We start from the raw sequence: 18004 nt of genomic DNA, 5'->3' as shown, positions 1-18004 counted from the left end.
ATGGTCATAACTACAATTACTTATTCCACGGTTACTGATTTACACAACTTATACTCACTACACGCTAATTTCTTCACTCTATCTTCAGTAGTCTTCACGTATTTATACCATGGGAGCTATACAAGTCTCACTGAATTACACACTCCCAATACTACTGCGCTGTAGCAACGTAAAGTCTTGAAATCACATAATAAGTTTTCACTGGCTGACTTCTCAGCTATTGCATGCTATCACTGATAAAATCTTCTAATCACAAGTTTAGGTTTTCTTCCTCCCGTGGCTCACTCCAAGAACTGACTAACTCTGGCTAACTTCTTCGACCGACTACTGTTCTGTCTGTATCTGTAGTTACATAGCCTCCACACTGACCATGCAGAAAACAGCCTATACAATGTACTGTTAGAATGTGTTTACCGTCCAACTGCATAGCAACGGTCACTGCACGGACTCCACTGTTGCATGACATCACAGCCTAGTGGAGAGGTGTGTTTACCGAGCATTGTGTAGTGACGGGCTGAGTGGGGGTATGTGACGTCACTCATGGAAACAAAGAGGACATGTGACTCCCACTCACTACTGCAGTATGACATCCTCACGCCTGCACAGGAGTCTTGTTTATGGGCTGGTGCTTAGAAGTGGATTGCATAATCTCATTCCACTGTTGTGTAACTTAGCAACCGACTGTTTATGAAGTCTGTCACCCAACAATGGGTTGGCATGTCACAATATTATATGAGAGGCATACAAATTTAATGATAGTGAATTTAAATGGCATGGCATAATTTTAAGTAGCACTATGAAAGGAAATTTCACAAGTGAACACTGTTAGTATGTCAGTGTTCTTTCTTTTCTCTACTATCCACTTTGCACAAAACAGCAGACATACTCACCTTTCCTGGTGAGAACAGCTGCTGGCCAGGTACTGGTGAAAGTTTGCTTGTACTGGAATTACAGGGAGCAGAGGATACAACAGCTGGAGATAACTTTCCACTGCAAACTGAAGTTGCCATTGACAGGTGAGGAGAACAGGATGATGATGATGATGAAGATTCTATACAGGGTAAGGTAGTCTGCGTGCCAACCTATCATACACAAATTCTTATATTAATAGAAGTAACATGTCTTTAACTAGAGAATTAATATTACAAAAATACAGATCAAATAATTACCTGTATTATCCTCTCTTCAAATTAACTTATGACTTACACAATAAAAAATCTATAAGGGTTAAAACTCATTACATCCATAGAGATACTGATGGTGTTTTGGTAAAGTTGGTGTACATTAGCAATTCAATATTCATACTGTGTAAAGACTGCTACTACATATGTAACAGAACAGCTGAATTGTGTTACAAACAATATATACAAAAATTAACAGTGTTAAAGTCACATAAATCTTGTAATCTTACACAACGCATGGCCTGCACCTGAGCTCTCGTGGCAAGAAGAGGCTCATGCAGCTTGTTGCTGAGAGGGTTGTTGGTGGTCATGCATCAGGTATAAGTGATATTCCTGTTATAACCCATGTTAGGGCGTCTCCTATTTAGATTAAATTCAAAAGCACCAAGATGCCTATCATATATTAAATGCAGCCCAGCAGTCTTGGAAATTCACAGACAAAATGTAGAAACATTAAATTCAATAAATATTTTTCACCAAAATATCAAAGGCTTGAGTAGCAAAAGTGATGAATTACTACACTCTTTTGAAATAGACAACATAAACCCTCACATATTATGTTTAAGTGAGCATCACATGGTTGAACAGGAATTGCTGCTCCTCTCAATGAATGGTTACCTGTTAGGCTCAAGTTTTGCCGAAAGAGCCTACAGAGGGGAGGAGTGTGTATTTTTGTTACGACAGATCTACATTTCAGTAAAGTTGATATTTCTCATCACTGTAAGGAGCAAGATTTTGGAATCTGTGCAATACAGCTAGTAACTAAAACAGCTCACCTAATTATATTAAGCCTGTAAAGAGCCCCTTCAGGAGGGGTTAATGAATTTCTGAGGAGACTAGATGCGACTTTAAAATATCTGTACAATCAAAAGTCTGAGTTTATAATCTGTGGAGACATAAACATAAACTATTTAAATGAAAGCAGCCAGAAAAAAAAGTAAACTCTTTAATAAGGACATACAATCTGTCACACACAGTGAATTTCGCAACAAGAGTTCAAAATTCCTCAAGCAGAGCCATTGATAATATCTTTATAGATAATGCAAGGTTAAGCTCTTCTTGTACATCTCCTACAGTCAACAGCCTCTCTGACCATGATGCTCAATTTCTTACAGTAAATTCAACACCCTTGAAACAGAGAACCAGAAAAATAAATAGTGAAACCAATGCTCAATTTCAACATCTATTAGAAAATGAAACGTGGGAACCTGTTTTCAAAAATAAGGATACAAATTATAAGTTTAAATTTTTTTACATATTTTTCTAAATATCTCTGAAGGCAGTTTTCCTACGCAGAATAAAAACCACTGGATTACACAGGGAATAAAAATATCTTGTAAACATAAAAGCCATCTGTATGTAGACAGAAGGAGCAGTAATAATCCCTACATGAGAGCATACTACATAAGGTACTGCAAAATCCAGAGTACAGTTATAAAAGAGGCTAAAAGGCAGCATTACTCTAGGCTTATAGCAACACTGAATAATCAGATAAAAACAACCTGGAATATAATAAAACATGAAACAGGAAAATCACAGCTAACTGAACAGATACCATCTCTCCTTATAAATGATGAAAAAGTTGAGGACCCAGGAGAAATTGCAGATGCCTTCAATAATTTTTTCTAACAATTACAGAAAATCTAAACTTGCATCAGGAAGAGAGAGATAATGCCATTTCATTTTTAGGAGAGGCATCTCCTATAAAATTCTCTAGCATTAAAACCATTCCAACCACTGAAACGGAAATAAAAAGTATAATACAGTCCCTCAAAACAAAAAACTATTCAGGTTATGATGGAATAACAAGTAAAATTTTAAAAGTTTGTGCATCTCTAATCAGTAGCCCATTAACTCACATCTGTAATCACTCACTATTCACAGGAATCTTTCCTGATCGTCTTAAGATTTCAGTAGTAAGACCACTATATAAAAAAGGGGGGCAAGGCTAGTATGTCAAACTACAGGCCAATTTAACTGCTAACTACTTCCTCTAAAGTACTTGAAAAAGTTATGCACAATAGGTTAAGCCATTATTTTCAGAATAACAATATACTAGTCCCAGAAGAGTTTGGTTTTAGGAAAGGAATTTTCATTGAAAATGCGGCCTTTAAGTTAACAGACAGTGTGTTGAAATCTATTAATCAAAAAATGCATGTTGGTGGAATATTCTGTGACTTGGCAAAGGCTTTTGACTGTGTAAATCATTAAATTTTATTAACTAAATTACATTCTTTTGGCATTCAAGGAACAACGTTAAGTTGGTTCAGATCCTACCTAACAGATAGAAAACAAAAACTGAAATAAAATCATCAAATTCAATCCAAAGTACCTACTCAAACTGAACATGGGAGTTCCACAGGGGTCAATTTATATAAAAGACCTCCCTCCTACATTAAGGACCTCATCAATACCTATAATATTTGCAGATGACACTAGTGTTATAATTTCTGGTAAAAACTGAGTTGATTTCTGTATGTTATCAAGCAAGGTTCTTTCACAAAGGAGTAAATGGTTTTCTGCAAACAAGCTGTCCCTGAACCTAGAAAAAACAAATGTAATAACATTTATAACAAAAAACTCACCACAATATCCATTAAACATAGGATATAATGATAAATATATAGAAGAGGGAGTAAACACAAAATTCCTTGGCTTGCAAATCGATAATCATTTAAACTGGAAAAACCATATTGATCAGTTGATTATGAAGTTAAGTACAGCATGTTATGCAGTTAGATTCATGTTACATATTAGTAACACTGACACTCTCAAATCAATCTATTTTGCTTATTTTCACTCTTTAATGAAGTATGGAATAATTTTCTGGGGTAATTCATCTGACAGTAAAAAGGTATTGACATTGCAAAAGAAAATTGTTAGAATCATGATGGGTGTGAAATCCAGTAATTCCTGTAGAGATCTATTTAAGAGACTACAGATCTTAACATTGCCTTGTGAATATATATATTCATTAATAAACTTCGTTACAAATAATGAAGAACATTTTTAGACGAATGCGGATGTACACAGTGTTAACACAAGACACAAACACTGTCTTCATAAACCAATTGCTAACCTCTCATGCTTTCAGAAAAGCTCATATTATGCTGGGATCAACATTTTTAATAACCTGCCATCTGATCTCAAAGGTCTTATGAATGAAAAGGCATGATTTAAAATAGCACTGAAATGATACTTAAATACACATTCATTCTACTCTGTTGGTAAACACCTACTGTCTAGAAAATAACTTATGTATCTTTAAATAGCCTTGTTTGTGGTCACTGTGTATTCTTGGTTTCTCTTGTGTGAGAACTCCAATGGGTCTGTACATGTTTTGTATTTATATGACATATTCCACATCCTACAGTCATTTTGACTAACTTTGGATCCATGGAATGCAATGTAATGTAATGAAAAGACATGCAATATAAAAAAGCCCAATGTAAATAACCCAGATATTTATATGACCTTATGTGTTTCAACCCTTTGGGGCCATTTTCAGATGCCTGATAAGCAGCAACAAAATGTATCAATCAGAAGATACAACAGATAACAGAAACTTTTTCACCAATACTATTTAAACGTCCACAATTTTAACCAATTTTATTATTATAACTGCACAACTTATCACACTAAGGTCCTTAGCACTCATAAAGCAAGTTCCTTTTACTGTTCAGCTTCAGAAGGTGGCCCTGCAGGGCCCAAACATGAAAGGCCACACAAATAATTGGATTATTTATATTAAACTAATTTACACTGGATGTCTTATCATTCCAAGACTAAACCAAGTGTAATGAAAAACATGTCTCATTTTAAATTCACATATTAGTCCATGATTTATTTAATCCGTCTTGCAGTGCATACACTCATTTATTTCCTTCTCTCCCTCGCACTACATGTTTCGGCATAATAATGCCATCTTCAGGTGCTTACTTATCCACGTCAAACCAGTTCATTGCATGCCATGTTCACACATTAAAATAACTAAAATATGTATCTATCATATACATTGTCAAACGTTAAAAATATTAAAATTGTTCAGGATACCACATCGCTACGTCGCCCCTCACTACGTCAGTCACGCCCATTCTCCTTTGTTGGAGCNATGTATATGATAGATACATATTTTAGTTATTTTAATGTGTGAACATGGCATGCAATGAACTGGTTTGACGTGGATAAGTAAGCACCTGAAGATGGCATTATTATGCCGAAACATGTAGTGCGAGGGAGAGAAGGAAATAAATGAGTGTATGCACTGCCAGACGGATTAAATAAATCATGGACTTAAATCAGTGCAACAGGACGCTAAAATATAACATTCACATATTAGATCAAGAGCAGAGAAATTACTATTATGTGACACATGAGGTTCTGATGGTGGTGAATAAAAAGACTGAAGTCTTCTGAGATGTGATGTTGAGTGGTGATGTAAATGTTTTGAAGGGGCACGCTGCCCTCAACTTTTGGACAGAAGAGTAAAATGTGTAAGAAAAGGAAGGTACAGATATACGGAAAGCAGGACAGTAAGTAACACTGCAAGCAACCCAATGGAAGAGGAGATGTGCATGGCATATGGATCCAGGAGCCTTAACAAGGCACCATGCAGGGTTGAAGTCAATGATCAGAGTTCCATGAAAGGGCAATTATGCTGAACACAGGTGCACCTGTGAAGTGCTGACTGCAATACTGAAGGACATGAAAAGGAAGGAAGGAAGACAGGGAAGAGGGTAGGTCAATCCACAGCATCCTGTGAATGGGCAGTTATGCTGAATGCAAGAGCACTTGTATAGCTCATGAATATGAAAAAGAAAGAAAAAAAAAAGGTGGGAAGGAGACCATGAAAATGGCAGTTATCAAGGGCATCTAGTACAGACAGTTTAAAGAATCCCATTATATGATATTTCCACAGTAGGATGTTTCCTGCATTCCTTTATGGATCAGAGCACAGGCTTCCATGACTTTCTCAATCACTGATCATGCTCCATGACCATGTTATTGGGATGGGGTTCAATGAAACATTTTATCAAAACCAAATTCATTATACCAAGCTTGGCTGAAATGTTCATATTCAGGGAATCTTTTGTTTTGGAATGCAGGATGGATTAAAGCTTGAAACTCTTTATAAGTGTTTCTATTTTATCATAAATTTGGTTTCAACATTTCAAAGTCTGTTTCACCACTGATATTTCTGTCTAGTAAACATGTCTGGCCAGAAGATCTGTTATAGAAGAAGAGGAATTTTCAAAGGGATGCACTTAGCCACCATACAAACAGACACCCCATTTAAATGTTGCAGATTCTAGGCTTATGTCTGATAAGTTCAACTAGAGAAAATTTACAATTCCTGGTAGCCTCTCTGTAAAGATAGAAACATTAAAAGTAAGTATTGCAAGTTCTTTACAGTAGTAAGTTTTTTAATTGACACTTTTCATGCCTTCAATACTGTCCCTCACTGAATGAATAATACATTTTGAATTTAAGGGATGATTTCAAAACTTAACCCAAATGGTGTTGGTGAATACTACAGCCATATCTGATTTCTGTTAATCAGTATAATACATTCAAATTCATAAATTTAATCAGTTAGGTGTGTGGGTGTTTCATACATTATATAGGAACCATGTCAACTGCCAACACAACGAATATACCCAGTTTTAATGTTTTACAATTCGATCCTCATTGCTGCTACATATTTCAGTCATACAAGACTATCATCAGGCAGTTATACACAGGAATATGTAGTTATTGAACTACCGATACAGTTCCATATCAGTGCAACGTGTCGTATTACATACTAACATAAAACTTTTGCCTCAAGTTGGTGTTACAATTAAAGTAGAAAACACAAAAATAAGATAAAAAGATAAATATAAAAGGGATACCATACATGTATCAAGATTTATAATGTGTTGAATATATTATGGAATATTAAAAGTATTTTCAAAATGTTTAAAAATATATTAAAGAAAAATATTTAGTATATGGTAGGTTAAGAATGTGTATGCCACCTTAAATACTAAGGTTCCAATGCTACAGTGTAGAAATAGGGCATGTATGAATGCACATCGAACCACGGCACAGTGTAGAACACACTGAACATATACATGCCCAGACAAGAAATGCATACACCATACTGTACGATTATATAAAGATACATATTGTGGGAATAGCATACCAATATCCACACACTAACAACCTGTACATCATAGAAACTTGTCTTTGGGCTCCATAACTGGGCTCACTATGTAGAAAGCTTCTACAACAAAGACCTACAAACAAAATACATGCCCAAGTTTTATGTTAGTATATAATATGACATGTTACACTGATATGGATCCACATCAGTAGCTCAATAGTTGTACATATTCCTATATATAACTGCTTGAAGATGATCTTGTACAACCAAAACATGTAGCAGGGGGGAGGATCAAAATGTAAAACATTGGAACTGAGTATGTTTGTGTTGAAAGTTGACATGATTCCTATATATGCCTAACACACAACAGGATGCAACCAATGAAGGTGTTTCATACACATGTATACGTTCATTTTCGGTCTCATATACGTCCTATCTTATTACAATATGTTTTTGGCCATATGTGGCCATCATCAGGTATGTGCATGTCCTGCTAAAATCGTTTCACTGCATGCTGCATTCTGCCACACATCTATATTCCATGCCAATTTTTTATGGTAATTTTACATTATTATTTGTTCATATAAATAAAAATGTATTAAAACTTCATTAAAATATTTCTGCTATAAATTTTACTGCACTGCATTAGGTGCCACAGTGTGGATATTACCTGCAGTATGTAAGGAACTGTACTGTTACATAATGTGTTTGTCCCATACAAGCACCAGATGACTTCATGGATCATTAGAAATGTAATTCTTCCCAATATGTATTGGAACTAAGGATCGATATTTGTGTTCTGACATTTCACAGAATCTGTAATCCTTTTAAATGATTACAATAATGTGTGTGTGTGTGTGTGTGGGGGGGAGCGATGATGATGATGATGATATTCAGTTAAGTGACATGGGAATGGCTGTTCCTGTTTGTCATACTAACAATTTGGTACATGCAGAATAATGTAACATTTGGTATATATTCCATCAAGACCACCAGTGGTACATGTCTACTTTTTAGTTCCCTATTAAAGTCCTGGGGTATTAGTGTGCTTATGCTAGCTCCAACCAACCAATCAACCAACCAACCAACCAACTTCTTCAATAATATTGAACCTTTGCTTATTCGTAAGTGTCCTAACTTGCTTTGTAGGATATGTCAAGCTTCAATGCACAGGCCTTATGTACAAGAAGTCAATAAGAGGAAAACTGCCATAACAAAGAATAACAGGTACCAGAACACTAAATGACACTACATAGGTGAAGTGAATGTACGATGCAAGACAATACTACTAGTGCAGATATAGTTTCGAGGTTTGCTGCTGTACAACTGAAGCTTTCCCCCTTCAGCCCCATTGCTCCTTCAACATTCCTTACCTGACCAAGGCATGATACTACAGTTGTAACACTACTTATCAGTATGCGTAGGTTACCACTATTATACATTCGAGAAATATGTTGTGCTTTCACTACTTTTTCTCAGAAACAATATTGTGGGTAGATAATTTCTATCATACATTTCAAAAACATCACTTTATTTTCGGTATATTTTTCTCATTAACTGATCATTCCAGGAATAATGTGAGTGAGGGCCAAGAATTCTAAATGAGTGACATGGGGAAAATGACACTTCAAGGAACAATGTGTCCAATATATCATACATTGTTTATATGGGCAATTTACAGCGACTGAAAAAATGAAAGATACCCACAGGAAAACAATGCACAGAGGAACAATGGATAGACATCTCACTGCAGTAAGTTAACAGGGGGCTGTTATAGTAACCTTGTGAAGAACAAACTGCAGCCTTTAGATAAAATGTACCTCACATCACAAATTTGATTTTACTTCCAGCAGGATGCAGCACAACTGTGCTTGGCTTACTGTGCACCACTCTTTGTCCGGATGGTGGACTGGCTGAAGTGGACCTGGAAATGGCCACCATGTTCTCCAGATCTTACAGCAATGGACTTTTTCCCGGGGGATCACCTGAAATCTATGGTGTTATGATACCCAGCTGGGAAGCACTGCTGCTCTTCAAGACAATATCTGTGCAGCATGTGCAGCCATTACCCCATCAACACTATGAAGTGTGCACTGTAACCTATGGCCACATGTTCAAACATGTGAGTAATATGTGCTCCAGTCTGAACACTGACAGTAGTTAATGTATACAAACATCTGTTATGTTCAAGGCACATGCACTGATTTGAGGACTTGCATATGTTACCATAGTTGGCCATACTGCAATGCTGTCTCTGTACAAGTACATTAAAACACGCTATTCTTCCACTATTCCTCCACTACTGCTTTCCCTTACCTTGAAACGATACACCCCTTTCACCATTATATTACCTTTATTGTTATTTTTGCTATATTTTCTGTTTTTCTACGTTAATTTACTTGTTCATACTCATGCATGTCCCTCTGATGTAGGTTCTTCACCCTACATGTGTAGTAGTATTGCCTATCATTCCATGTGTGTAGACTTTATGAATGTTCGGTGGGCCTAATTCTGCATTTATGGCGTAATTGAGGGTGTGTGTGTGCTGCTATCTTGTGTAAAACTCATGTAATGTCTTGAATATGGGGTGTGATAATTAGTCTACAGTTGATTATCAGAAATAGATCAGAGGGGGAAAGAGTTGCTAGGGCATTAAATATGAAGGAATCATTTTCAACAGAAGCACATACTAGAATTACTACACCCACTTGTTAAGTCAGATTTAAATTAATTCAAATGGATTGGTGACTGAATGCAAACAACAGAGAGTGGCTGTAAAATTGCCAGCTTTGAAATTAACATTAATAAATTTATCATTTGCTTTTACAGTGGCTTCAAGTGTAGATCTGTGCTAATCCATTGCTTGAAAGTAGTACATTGAATAGCATTCTCTTCTACAGGGAGATTGAAAAGTCACGCACATCAAACTAAAAGTTGTTATAAATTGTATTGCAGTTAATATAATTATATCTCCTTCCACTAGATGGTACTACAGAAGTACTAACGAGTAGAAACGTCATCTGTCGTGTATTGGTCAAATGTCTGCAGTACAGCTTTGTTTATTGTGTGACAGACATGTCATTTTCCAAGAACGAGTTTTCATTGTGGAACATTATTTCACCAGTCACATGTGGCAGACGAGTTTTGTTGAAAATATTCAGATTCTGCAGTTCCTAACAATTCGGCGATAACGAGAATAATCAACCGATTTCGGGAATGTGGATCAGTTTCTGATAGGAAGAGATCCAGGAGATCGGTCAGTTTGACTGAAGCTAAACTGGATGACACGGAGAAAATGTTGCAGCGTTCCCTTTCAAAAAGCCTGAGGAGACTATCAGTGCAATCAGGGATTTCATATGGAAGTGTTCAGAAAGCGATGAAGAAGTTACACCTTCGTGCATATCGTGTTCGCTGTGTGCAGGAACTGAAGGACCTGGATAAAGAAAAACGCTTAATGTGTAGATGGTTTCGGACATTCGTTGGCAATCATGGCATTGAAGAGTCTGATCGGGTTTTCTTCACTGACGAAGCCACCTTAGTGGCTACATGAACAGTCAAAACAATAGGATTTGGTCATCTGAAAATCCACTTGTGTTACATGAAAAACCCTTGCACTGTCAGAAAATTGGAGCGTTGTGTGCTGTATCATGTCGTCGAATAGTGGGCCCAACTTTCTTTGAAACAACAGTGAACAGTCCAATGTATCATGATATCATTACACAGTTTATTGAGCTTATTGAAGTTGATGAACGTGAGTGTTGGTTGCAGCAAGACGGTGCCACATGTCACAGGCCCCCGTGTTTGCCCGATTTGTCACCCACAGATTTTCTCCTTTGGGGGTACCTCAAAGGAATTGTCTATAAAAACAATCCACATACGCTTGATGACCTCAAGAGGAACATTATAATGACGATTACCAGCATCAGTTTACACGTGTTCCACAAAGTGGCCTCAAACATGGTAAAAGGAGCTCGCGCTTGCATTGCTGAACAGAGGAGCCATTTTGAGCATATGTTGCAGAGACACGATTTGATTTTGCATTTCTAAGATGTAAGGTTATATACATTAATAGTAATTGCTGTATGTCTTGTAGTTTGTGCATTAAACCAGCAAAATATAATTGCTTAGAGTGCTGTGCGCGTCTTTTCGATCTTTCTGTACAAGGCACACAATCCCTCCCAAAAGTTCCCTTTCAGAATTGGGTGCAGCATATAAGAATTTATAAGAATATCAGTTTTAGCTACATTCCTTGCAGCATCCTTTGCTTCACCTATTCTTGTCAGTCTGGCTGGCAATTCACATACACACTGAAGGCTTTCACTTAACCTTTTGACGTGGTCATTTAAATTCCGCGGCCGCGGCTCCTGCGGTAATATATTCAGCCGGCCATTTAAATTTTGCTCGAAAATTATTTATTCATCATTGTTCTTAAATTCTATGAGATAGGAACATGAAACTTTCACTAAAATGATCTTAAAAGGTGGTTTTATAACCTTACCTTATAATATGAACCCCCTTTATATCTTTAATGGAAGCATGTTATTTAGTATTTGAGCAGAGAATGGTACGCCTTGAAGGATGAAACTTTCACTAAAATGATCTTAAAAGTTGGTTTTATAACCTTGCCTTATAATATGAGCACCCGGTATCTCGGCTATGTAAGCAGGTGACGCCTTGAAGCATTAGTCTAAACACAGAGCTGGCTCTCGAAACGACCACCAAGGTCAGTACGATAAAATGGCGTCAACTGGAGCGATAATGAGTACTTTTCCCTCCCCCACACACATCCGTATCGTCTCAGGGGGTGACCACAGTGTTCTGCCTTAAATTGTGGCGTATTTCTAAGAAATGGGTGCTATGTACTGTGCGAAAGCAATCGATTTTACGAGAATAACATTTTGGACAACCCTCTTCTAAGAATTCCAATGGAATGTGTTTGTGTGGCCAGCTCAGGGCAATATGATATTATATACAACAGCACACATCACCTCTCTGGTGTTTATTACTTCACAAGCAAAGCAAATACGCCATTGAGTGACGAAACCGCTACAAGAAGCAACACGAATTTGCTGCAAGACAGGCATATGTAACGATGACTTATCTCAGCTAAACTCGTTGGCTTAGTATACTCTGTTCTTGTGACAACAGGCCAGCGAAAAATCTAACAATCTACAGCAAAACCATCAATTATTATGGGCGTTATAACATAGGTGTGCAGCTGGACGAAACATACACGCCGAACCCCCCCCAGACGATTTAAATCCCTGACGAAACATACACGACGAACCACGGCAACGGGTTAATGACTGCACAGCTGTTACTCTGTTACATGCGTCTATTTCATTATCACTATAAGCTTCACCTGAGAAGTCATCCTCTCACTCAAATGAAAGCTCATCACATCAAACAGCAACATGGAAAGTTTCTTCTTACATTTGTCACACACCTTTTACCCACTTTCTATAGATGGCTCTTTCATATCATCTACGACGAACATTGTTTTACATTCCTCCTAGAAGTAGTATGTCCTTCTTTAAATGGGCTGTAACACTGTGCAGTTATGTATTTCTTAGACAATTCCATTCTCATAAAACACAACAAAGAGTGATGCACACAATTAATGTGCAAGAAGATTCTCCTTCATAAGAAAACTAGCACCAGACACTGCTACAATAACAAATTGAAAACTGAAAACAGACTGCAACATGCTCTGCAGGAGGATCAATGAGAAGTTCCCAGAGTCCACAATGTCATGATTTTATCACATAAGATTCTACAGCTGACCTATTGTTGTATGTTAGATTACAACATTATGAACTAAATATATTTTTTTTTGTAGGAAGATGCTTCCAAACAAGCCCCATATGAGTTCTGTAGCTTGTACATGACAGAAGTTATGACAATTTTTTTTTTGTGGAGGTTTCATATCCTGCAGGATGGCAATTGGATACTTGTGTACACTGAGCTGATAGTCTGTGGTTTGAGATCACTGGAAAACTTGAGAAATGAAGTTCAAGTCTTCTGAAGTCATTCAGAGGTTAATTAGAAAAATGTATTGAATAATATAATTATATACGGTTACAATACAACTAATATCATGTAACTGAGTGGTGAATAAGTAGAAGGATTTGAATGCAATATGCACCAGTGCAGTAGGAACTGACATGTAGCAAGGTATTAGCTCCTAAGGACGTGCTAAGCGTAACATTCAATAATTCACTGATGATCTATATATATGGAAAAAGTGTGTAAAGTGAGTGCAAGATATGTAAATCCAGTGGCAAGGAGTCAAACAGAAACGTACAAGTCAGAAGTCTAGTTTGATGTCCACTGTGGCTAACACAGCCTGAACTTTTAAAGGGATATGACCCCATACTTGGTAGCTGGGCAATGAGATACGTTTACCGAGGGTGTGGAGGATTCAAGACTGGCACATGATTCATCATCTTAAAGAGGATTATGACCATTCAGCTGTAAGTAGTGCAGGATGGTCATAAGAATTCCAAATAAGCGGATTTTAAATCTTGAGGGGAGAACATCAGCAGGAAATGCCCATAAGCACATTTCACCCTAAAAGAGGGTGACCCTCATATTCTGTATTCACACGGCATTAGGAAGTCCAGACTGTCCAATACTGGAAACAGACACTTTAGAATTAACAAGTAGAATCTCTTGTGGTGCATTGTAAAATAAGACGAGGTTGAATACATATTACAGAGGAAGCGTGACAGAAAATGGATTTTTTTTGTGTGATTTTCACACCTTTGCACAACAAAAACTGCAAGACACAATGTACTGAAATTTTACAATAATACTATTTTCTATGTGGTCTGTAAGCCCACCAACTCTCTCTAAAATCTGAGGTCAGTTTGTGGGCTGTGATGATTTGGCAAGGAATGTCTCAGGTGTTGCTCTTTGTCCAAAGATCTGATAATACACACAATTTCAAGCCCCTACATTAAAAATTCCCAGTGCCATTTCACCTCACAGTTCACACACCTGCCACGTAAGAAATGCACAGGACTGGGGTGGCCTCATATGTTCACTCTAAATTTTGGGAAAACTGGCCAGCTGGTTCTATTGTTGGAAAGAGGGCATCAATATTTAAGCAGCAGCGTGCTCCGCCAAGCCTACTTATTTTCCCCTGTGAAAGGAAAGTAAGTTAGAATCTGAATATTTGACATGATCACTCATGGAACTGAGCCCCTCTTGCGAAGCTGATGTGTCCCGCCTAATTTCAGTCCCACCTGGTTTTCCTGGACTTTCCTAATGGCATATTCTAAAGCAAAGTTGAAAAACAGTGGTGATAAAGCATCTCCTTGCTATAGACCCTTCTGGATAGGAAAATTATCAGACAAATATTTACCTATATTTACTTTACTATATGTTTCATTTAAAAACATTTTAATCAGAATAACTAGTCATGGGTACCCAAACTTTATCAGAATACTGTACAATACTTTCCTCCTAACTGAATCATAGGCTCTCTTGAAGTCTACGAATAGCTGATGTACTGTCTCATTGTACTTCCATTCTTTTTCCAGTATCTGATGAATGCAAAGATCTGATCAGTAGTAGATTTGTTACGTTGAAACCCACACTGATCATCCCCAATAATTTAATCTATATATGGATTTAACCCTAAAAAAAATATTGGATAAAATTTTGTATGAAGTTGATAGCAGTGATATCCCTCGATAATTACTACAGTCAGTTTTATCACCCTTCTTGTGAATTGGTACAATAATAGACTCCTTCCATTGACCAGGAAATTTTTCCTTATGCCAAATAGAATTAATTAGCGTATGGATCTTAGAATTCAAAACTGCACCTCGTGCTTGAATCAGTTCTGCCATAATTTGATCACTACCTGGCAATTTATACCTTTTCAACTCCGCAACAGCAAGTTAACCTCAAAAAGGCTACGATCAGGTACTAACGGGTCAGCTGTATGTATTTCTATCTGCCCAACATCATTGACCCTATGTACATTAAAGAACCAAGATAAGTAGTTCTTCCATGTATTCAAAATGTTGTGGGAATCTGCACATCCTTCATTAAGTTACTTCTAGGTTGGTGACTCCTCTTAAAGTGATTTAATCCACATACAGGTCTCTAATTCTTCTTTTTCTTTTGCAAGATTATCAATTTTGTTTTTCAGATATTCCCTCTTTTTGTTCCTGAAATGCCTGCTCGTTTCACATCTTACACTGTTCAGATTATCCCAATTTATTTCACTTGGATCCTGTATCCACTACAGTCTGGCTTGTTTCCTCTGGTCTAATAATTCTGAGCATCCTTTATTGAACAATGGTTTATGCTTCTTCGGTTCCTAAGAATCTGGACTCTCTTTGGCAGACATTTTTATATCCTCTCTAATAGTTTTAATGATATTAATATATGCAGTATGTAACATCTGGAACAAATTCCCACCTGAACTTGCAATGGTGAGGTCCCCTTTTCACAGCTACTGGGCTGCCCTGTGCTCTTGCTTTGTTGTGATGATGATACTGAGGTTGTCCCAGTAGCCTGCAACATGGGCTGAACAACTGACAACTTGGGTAGTGACTGGGCTGCCAACCCAACAGGTTGCTGGATAAGTGCATCTGATGGTGAGAGGTGGGTGCCACACTGTACAGAAATGGATGCCCTTGTGGTCACAGTGCTTGCTGTTGTAGTGGTTGTGGCAACGCTACTGGATGGTGCAGGTTTCTGTTGTAGGTTGGCAGGGGTCAGTGGGATGATCTGATTACCAACCTGATGCTGGTACCGCACAGGCATCTGAGTTGTCTGGTGTGGCACCTGTGCCAATTAAGTATAATATTTGAGTTAGTAAGCTGACAGGGTTTCAGAGTAAAAAGATTCTCAACAGCAAATTTACAGTTAGCAAAATGGTATACATGCACTAATAGTGAAAGTGTTAAACTAACAATGATATATTTTACCACTTTCAAGTTGCAATGGAACTGTACTTCCTGATACTATCTGGATTCAAAATACGTCTAATTACTTAACATGTTTACTTGGGAAAATGGCTACGTGTGACTGAACTGTCTAGCTCAGAGCAGTCAAACTCTTAACTTATTTATGAACCAATTCTACTCAACCAACCCATAGTTAAGCATACACAGTGACAAGAATAAAAGTACATATCCTACTGAAATTTAATTATATTGTGACGTGTTGCACAATGGAGGACAACCCCTCACCCCGCCAGCGGTGACGTAACACCTTCAGAGCGTTGCCGTTGCTACGGTAATAAGCCAGTCAACACCCCGCCTCTCCCCGCGGTGACGTAACATGGGATGCTGCCGTTGCTACACAGCAAGAAACAACTCCCGACAGCGTTGCTAGCAACATGGCGCCAGACAACAGTGGTGTCTATTACGCGGCCTTTTTCTGTGTTGTCCAGAACGAGGCTAAATAAGGAGCAGCGAAGACTATTCACAGCCAGTTCTCAAGTTCTCGAGTTACGAGTTCACGAGTTAGTTCTCAAGTTCTCGAGTTATGACTTATGAGTCAGCCAGGCAGTCAACCAGCATTTGCAGTGTAGTATTTGTGATACTGCCAATGGCAGTAATTGTCAGATTGTAAATGCTGTGATTGTAAGAGCGAGTGTGAAATAAAATTCGCTACATCCAATAAGGCGTGAAGTTATTTGTCACGTTATACACCCAACACGTGACAATATATTATGCAAGACCATATTATGCGACGTTCAAGATGCAACTGGATGCAAAAAAAAAAAAAACATTTTTAAACACGCACAGCACCAATAAATAATCCAATGATACATATTGTCTGTGTCTAGTTAATCAAGCCACTGATTCTAACATCTGACATCATATCTTTCCTCATAATACTAGATACTTCTCCTCATAATACTACTGAGATGAGAGAAGTGTAGCAGAGACACCCATTACTACACAATGACTTGCTAAACATGTTTCTGCAGCTATGTGTACACACACAATAGTACAGGAACAACTGAAGGCAGTGTTTTCAAATTTGTAAACCTCAAAATTATATAAAGAGAGTTATGGGACCTTAGCCAAAGTTGTCAAGGGTGGAAGTATTATAGAGAATTCCTGTTACTGGAGGTGACTACCAGGGAATGAATACATGAACATACAGCATATGAGAAGGACATGGGAAGTGGCATACTTCTCTGAAGATGAAAGAATAACAGAAGTGCTGTAATCATTTGTAGCCAAGAGCAACATGGTGTCCAATAAATTCAATTATCAATCTGAACCCTTAGTGTAATAATTAATATGTGAAAATAATAACAAAATCATGCAACTTGCCTATGTCTTCTAATTCTCACAAAGAGATATACGATGGGTAATTGTAAAATGTAGTTATTGGATTCATATTTTACAAGGGTTACTTGGAAAGTAACCTCTTGTGACCTGTTAACAAAACAAGCAACGAAAAAATGTATTATTTACACCAAAATACATACATACTTAAGCTACTATTCAAAGTAGTCACGGCGATAATTGAGGCACTTGTGATATTGTGGAATAAGTTTTTGCATGCCTGTATCAAGAAACCTGCCAACTGTGAGCTTAGCCATGTTTTGTATTGCAAAACACTAAAAAAACTGCATAGGGTTACTCAGAACAAAGGGTGTGGAATGCTGACATATGGTGTAGTGCTTCTGCATGACAATGCG

At 37.5% G+C, this 18004-nt stretch overlaps 1 protein-coding gene across 4 annotated transcripts in view; it reads right to left on the bottom strand.

Annotated features, from left to right (window-relative positions):
- Window positions 1–890: 890 nt before the first annotated feature.
- Window positions 891–18004, bottom strand: part of LOC111865797 (mucin-12) — a gene marked incomplete at its 3' end in the record, with an annotated part of 176152 nt that continues 159038 nt past the window's right edge. For all 4 annotated transcript variants that reach the window (XM_033751966.1, XM_033751967.1, XM_033751969.1 and 1 more), the window contains 2 exon segments: window positions 891–1082; window positions 15760–16128. In XM_033751966.1, the coding sequence (XP_033607857.1) occupies window positions 891–1082; window positions 15760–16128 (561 nt within the window).

This window comes from Cryptotermes secundus, unplaced genomic scaffold, assembly GCF_002891405.2.
Source record: "Cryptotermes secundus unplaced genomic scaffold, Csec_1.0 scaffold757, whole genome shotgun sequence".
Taxonomy (NCBI): Eukaryota; Metazoa; Arthropoda; class Insecta; order Blattodea; family Kalotermitidae; genus Cryptotermes; species Cryptotermes secundus.
This window is presented reverse-complemented; position numbering and strand designations above follow the sequence as displayed.